The 6492-nt window shown below is 46.1% G+C and overlaps 1 protein-coding gene across 1 annotated transcript; it reads left to right on the top strand.

The window, feature by feature from the left end:
* The first annotated feature begins 744 nt into the window (after window positions 1-744).
* Ccl26 (C-C motif chemokine ligand 26) lies at window positions 745-3565 on the top strand. Its single transcript, XM_021187189.2, has 3 exons — window positions 745-817; window positions 906-1020; window positions 3435-3565. Exons 1-3 carry the CDS (start codon window positions 745-747, stop codon window positions 3529-3531), a joined length of 285 nt encoding a protein of 94 aa, XP_021042848.1. The 3' UTR covers window positions 3532-3565.
* The last annotated feature ends 2927 nt before the right edge of the window (window positions 3566-6492 follow it).

Below are 6492 nucleotides of genomic sequence, written 5' to 3'. Positions count from 1 at the left end.
CACACACACACACACACACACACACACTCCTTGTGCATTCGCACACATGCTGACCCCCCCCACCCCGACAACAAACACATAAGTAAGTTATTTTTCAAATCAAATGCAGGGATGTGGTTTAGTGGTAGAATGCTTGCCTAGAATTTCTCAGGGATGGACTGGGGCGGGAGTCGAGTACCCATCTAGCCAGCCCAGTAAGGGGCTGGTTAGCGTGGCTCAATAACAGAGCACAGACTGAGGCTCAATAACAGAGCACAGAATGAGCATCTGTACCTCGCTCTCTGCTTCCTGACTGGATGCAATGACATCAGCCACCACATACTTTGCTGCTGTGGATTTCTTATCATGAACTGTGCCCTCAAACCATGAGCCAAGATAGTCCCCTCTCTGTAAACCGTCTTTGTCAGCTGTTTCGTTATGTCAACAGGGAAAGCAATTCAGAAGCCATCTGTAAAATATAGGACATGAGCCAGGTGATGGTGGCACACACCTTTAATCCCAGCACCCGGGAAGCTCTTCATGTCCTCCTCTGACCTCTGCACACTCATGTCCTCATGCACTCACAGAGTCATGCACAACACACACACACACACACACACACACACACACACACACACACACACACAAAGCTACTTTGTTTTCAACCATAAGTCTCTCTGGAATGTTCTTCAGGTACCGCACAGACTCAGAGAAGACAAGCCAGGAAGAATTGAGCCATCTATAAAGGGCCCAGGTCAGTGGACCATGAAGACCTTCTCTTTGGGTCCCCTTGTTCTCCTGGCCGTCTTCCTCAGTGTCCAGCTTGGTGTTGCCACATGTATGTAGCTGGTCCTCCTCCCCCTTCCCCCTGAAGCTCCTCCTGTCTGACAGGACCATCCCAAGGCCCTTCCTCTGCCCGTTTTTAGGTGGGAGCAACATCCCTATGTCCTGCTGCCCTAATTTCAGCTACCACGTGATCCCGTGGCGCTGGGTGTACAGCTATAAGTTCACCGACAAGAGCTGCACCAGTGACGGTGTGATGTGAGTGTTTTTCTCAGTCCTGCTTCATCGGCCACATCATTGAGCAAGGGACTGGTGGGTAGAAGCCCTCAGTGACAGACTGGGCCTCAAGATGGGAATCTGGGAAGAGGGTGTCTGTTTAGCTTCTGGTCTCTAGGATAAATATCTTGATGAAAGCATCACATGGGAGACATTCCAGGTTAAAATCTCTTCTAGTTTGCTTCCTGTCACTGTGGTAAATACTATGACCAAAAGCAACTCGGGGAGGAGAAGGTTATTTTTGGGTTGCACTCCATCACTGAGGGAAGTCAGATCTCAAGACAAAAATGGAAGAAGAAAACATGAAAGGATGCTGCTTACTGGGTTTGATCCTGCAGCGTGGTCTCTGCTAGCTTTCTTATATAGTTCAGGCCTAGGGATGGTGCTGCCTATAGTGGGCTGGGCCCACCCACCTCAGTCATCAGGGAAGACAAATCTTCATAGACATGGCCATGGGCCAATCTTACTGAGGCAATTCTTTGAGGTTTTTTTTTTTTTTCAGATGACCCCAGTCTAGGTCTATGTTGACAACTAAGAAGACACAATCCATCATTGCTGGGGGAAGTCCAGGTAGCAAGCTCTTGAAGCAGCTAGTCATACTATATTCACAGTCAAGAGCACAGAACAATGAACTGAGTCACTGCAAATACAGCTCAGCTTGATTTCTCTACTCTTAGACAGTTCAGAGTTCCCTGCCTAAAGAATGGTGACGCTCATGGTGGGGCAAGTCTCTCCACTTCAGTTAGGATACTCAAAATAGCCCTCACAGACATGTCCACAGGCCAGCTGAATCTAGACAATCTTTTATCAAGATATCCTTCCTAGATTATTTTAAGTTTTTTAAGTTTACAATTAAAAGTAACCACCACAGGGGCTGGGCGTGGTGGCGCACACCTTTAAGCCCAGCACTTGGGAGGCCGATGCAGGCAAATCTCATCAAGTTCGAGGCCAGCCTACAAACCTAGTTCCAAAACAGCCACTGGTACAATGAGAAACCCTGTCTTGATTGAAATAATAATAATAATAATAATAATAATAATAATAAATAATAATATCAAGAGCTGAATATGTTGGTGCAAACTTGTAACCCCTGTAGTCAGCAGGCTGGGTGGAGAATCATGAGTTTGAGGCTTGACATGGCTACGTGGTAAGATCTTGTTTTTGTTTTTTTGTTTTTTTTTCTGATGCCAGTGCAGCTGGTTCTTGACTTTTTTTTTTTTTTAAGATTTATTTATTTATTATATGCAAGTACACTGCAGTTGTCTCCAGACACTCCAGAAGAGGGCATCAGATCTCGTTATGGATGGTTGTGAGCCACCATGTGGTTGCTGGGATTTGAACTCTGGACCTTCGGAAGAACAGTCGGGTGCTCTTACCCACTGAGCCATCTCACCAGCCCAAGATCTTGTTTTTAATAAAGAGAAGCGTGGTAGAATTGTGAGTTTGGTGAGATGGCTCAGTAGATAAAAGTACCTTGCACCAAGCCTAACCCCTTGAGTTCCACATGATGGGAAGAGAACGTTGATTCCCTGCAAACGTTCCTCTGACATCCATATATGTACTAAAGTAAGTTTGGTTCCCTCCCTCTATAATAAATAAATAATATGTAATCTAAATGTATAAAAAGAGAACTATGTGACATATTACTGTGGAATTCTTTCTGTCCTCTAAAATTCACTGTGCAGAACTGTTGTGTAATCCAGTGGTAAAGCATTTATTAAGCAATAAGAAGCCCTGGATTATACGTTCAACATACATGCATGTAATGTAAAAGATTAAAATGGCCTTGGCAACAGTTCTCTAATCTATAAATATACTGACGTCTATTAACCAAGTATTCGTATTTAAAGTTTATTTTTCCATTTGCTTTCTTAGGGATTGAACCTAGAGCTTTCTACATATTAGGCAAATGTACTATTGCTGAGCCACATCGTAGCCCCTCCCTGGGGGATTCTAGGCAGGAGCTCTATCACTGAGTCATACCCCAACCCCTCATTGGGGGATTCTAGGCAGGGGCTCTACCACTGAGCCGTACCCTAGGCTCTACTGCTGAGCTTTATTATCCATAATCATGTCAAATATGTGCATCACAGAGTGGATGAATTATGTCTCAATAAAACTGTTACACCGAAACAAAACTATCACAATCCAGATTACTGCCTGGCAACTAACTAGGCCTTCTGAGACATGATTCCTGGGGAATGTGGGCCTGAGGGTGTGTGGATTCTGGGGGAGATAGAAAGGAGAAGCAGGCTGAGCAGGAGATGTGACAGGAATGGGGTGTGGCGGTTGGGTTGGATAGGGGACGACCCTACTCAGAAGCCCACCCAACCTCCTCTTTCATAAGCTTCAGAAGCCATGGGTATCAAAACTCACTCCGTATCTCTTTTCTACAGATTCATTACAAAAACAGGTAAGCAATTCTGTGTCCAGCCAGGGACCAACTGGGTGCAGAGATACATCTCTCTGTTGAACACCAGGAAGCATTCATGACCCTGCTGAATTTTCAGCTCAAGGACCGTTAAACGCAGCTCTCTCGGCTCCTTTGCCCTCGTGGGACCCGATGGATTCCTTTTACAGAGTTCACAGCCCCACTGGAGGGACAGCATGGTTTTCATTGCAGAATTTTAAATAAAGATTTTAAATAAATTTTAAATAAAGATTTTATTTCACTAGGTCTAGCAAGAAGGCTCAGTGGGCAAAGACGCTCGCCCCAAAGACGATCCCTGGGAGCCACATGGCATAACCGGACTTTTGCTACTTTATTGGGTTGTTATATCTACCACCCTTCTCCATCCCAATCCCTTCCAACCCCTCAATGCCAGGTAAATGAGAAAGACGGTTAGAGGGGAAAGGGGGCACAGGCCTCTTTAGGCTACTTCCTGCTGATTAGAGGTGTTGAATACCTGAGGGGCTCCGGACCAATCTTCATTGTTAGGATATCTCTAACCAGCAATCTAGCAAACCAAATAGCAAACAGCGAAAGCAGCAGGAGGGGCTGGCAGCAGCAGGGCAGGGGCAGGGGCAAGGGCGGGGGCGTCAGCGGCGGCGGCAGCAGCAGCAGCAGCAGGTCAGCGGCAGGAGTGGGGGCAGGGGCAGCAGCAGGTCAGGGTCAGGGTCAGCAGCAGCAGGTCAGGAGCAGGGGCAGCAGCAGCAACAGGGCAGGGGCAGGGGCATGGGCAGGGGCGGGAGCGGCAGCAGGCCAGGGGCAGGGTGAGGGGCAGGGGCAGGGGCAGCAGCAGCAACAGGGCAGGGGTGGGGGCAGGGGCAGGGGCAGGGGCGGGAGCAGGGGCAGCACAGCCTTTCAGTGTTCTGGCATTTATATACCCTTTCGAGAGTCCCCAGTATTCCAGACATAAACTATCTTCAGCTGGCAGAATCACACCCCTGCCAGAGCACTAGACGAATCATAGTCAGCTTCTGTGGAGAGTCTGAAGCGGCCCCATTCCTCACACCTGGGATTAAAACAAAAACATCTTCACACAACATAACTGGGTTTTTAAAGAAACCAAAATTCTCACTACAACATGGTGGAAAAGGATCTGGCTCCTGAAAGTTGCCCTCTGGTCTCCATGCGTGCCCCCAGAAGACAGACACAGGCAGGCCTCTGAGTTTGAGGATAGTCTGGTTTATATATTGAGTTCTGGGTCTGCCAGGACTACAAAATGAGATCCTGTTTCAAGATAATAATAATAATAATAATAATTAATAATTAATGATAATGATTTAAAGACTGAAATAGGAAGATACATTTTTGTCCTCCAGATGTGCACACCCAGGTACAAATTCCTACACACATAAATGCATCAGCACACACACAGGATCTCTCAATCAAACCCAGAGCTTACCAATCCAGCTTGCTCTGGGGATCCCCTATATACACTTCTGTGCCTAGAATCCTAGGCGGGCCACCCTGTCCACACAGAATTATGTGAGCACAACAATAGCAAAACCCAAAACGAACAGAAACCCCAGCAAAACACGGTGTGTGAGCACTTTAATGGCATCAGTCCCCTGAAGCCATGAGCATGAGATAATCTTTCCATTGGTGTTCTCTTCAGTTTCCTTTCCTAGCAATGAATCGTGGCTACTCTCACTAAGCCTTAAGCAAGTGCTTACTGGCCAAGGGCTGTAGGTCTCACCTGATGTATCTGAGTTTTTCTGGAAACAGTATTTGCATGTATTTTGGAATTGATCCAGAAGTAATCAGTTGGAGGTGGGGACATGAGACAGGATAGGAAAAGGAATCATAAATGTGGGCTGGTGAGATGGCTCAGTGGGTAAGAGCCCCGACTGCTCTTCTGAAGGTCCGGAGTTCAAATCCCAGCAACCACATGGTGGCTCATAACCATCCGTAACAAGATCCGACACCCTCTACTGGAGTGTCTGAAGACAGCTACAGTGTACTTACATAAAATAAATAAATCTTTAAAAAAAAAAAAAAAAGAAAGAAATCATAAATGTATGTGAACAGGCAAGCTTTGGGAGGTGGAGGCAGAAAGATCAGGAGTTCAAGGTTACACCGCCAATTTAAGGCCAGTCTGGGCCACCCTAGACCCAGTGTCAAGCACCCAAACCCAAACCAAACCAAACCAACCAACCAACCAAACAAACAAACAAAACCAGAACGCACGTCTGAGGATATGGCTCTACTGGTAGATTGCTTGGCCAGCATGCAGGAAGCCCTGTTGTATGCCCAAAGTGAATACTGTGGGCATGATGACTGGGGCACCTAGGGAGGTAGAGGCAGGAAGATCAAGAGTTCAAGGCCATGGGGGCTGGAGAGATGGCTTATTGAGAGAGGTCCTCTCAGAACCCACATGGAGGGGCTCACAATCATCTGTAACTCCAGTTCCAGGGGATCTGATCTCTGCAGGCACCAGGCATGCACATGACAAACATAGATCACAGAAGCACAATGATTATATATATATATACATAACACACACACACACACACACGCGCACACACACATATATATATATATATATATATATATATATATATATATATATATATATATATATATAAAAACAGAAAACGTTCAAAGTCATCCGCAGCTCCAGAGTCTGAGGCCATCTCAACCTACACTGATCCCTAACTTGACAAATGAATTGTTATAGAAATTTTTAATCCTAATCTCGGGTTTCTACCTTGACTTTGACCATTTAATTCCCAGATAAGAGACACACACACAACCTTTATATTTACAATGAGCCTTAAACAGCACAAGATCTGGGCAGATATCTGCCCTCTCTGCTGTTAGAATCTACTTTCCTATCGATATTACTACGTTTCATCTGGGCTGCTCTTAATTCCTAACCTGTGGCAGCTTCTCTCCCTTCACCACCTTCTCCTTGTGGTTTTCCTCCTGTCTGCCCGGCTATTGGCTGGCAGCATTTTTATTTACCAATCAGAAATAGAGGACTCCAAGTCTGGGAGACACACACTTAG

The sequence above is a fragment of the Mus pahari genome, chromosome 23 (genome assembly GCF_900095145.1).
Source record: "Mus pahari chromosome 23, PAHARI_EIJ_v1.1, whole genome shotgun sequence".
Taxonomy (NCBI): domain Eukaryota; kingdom Metazoa; phylum Chordata; class Mammalia; order Rodentia; family Muridae; genus Mus; species Mus pahari.
This window is presented reverse-complemented; position numbering and strand designations above follow the sequence as displayed.

Excerpts from the sequence above, each read along its gene's own strand:
- Ccl26 (XM_021187189.2), top strand. The coding sequence starts at position 745 with ATGAAGACCTTCTCTTTGGGTCCCCTTGTTCTCCTGGCCGTCTTCCTC. Across the intron at positions 818-905 it reads CCAGCTTGGTGTTGCCACAT|GTGGGAGCAACATCCCTATG; the intron begins GTATGTAGCTGG and ends GCCCGTTTTTAG. Across the intron at positions 1,021-3,434 it reads TGCACCAGTGACGGTGTGAT|ATTCATTACAAAAACAGGTA; the intron begins GTGAGTGTTTTT and ends TCTTTTCTACAG.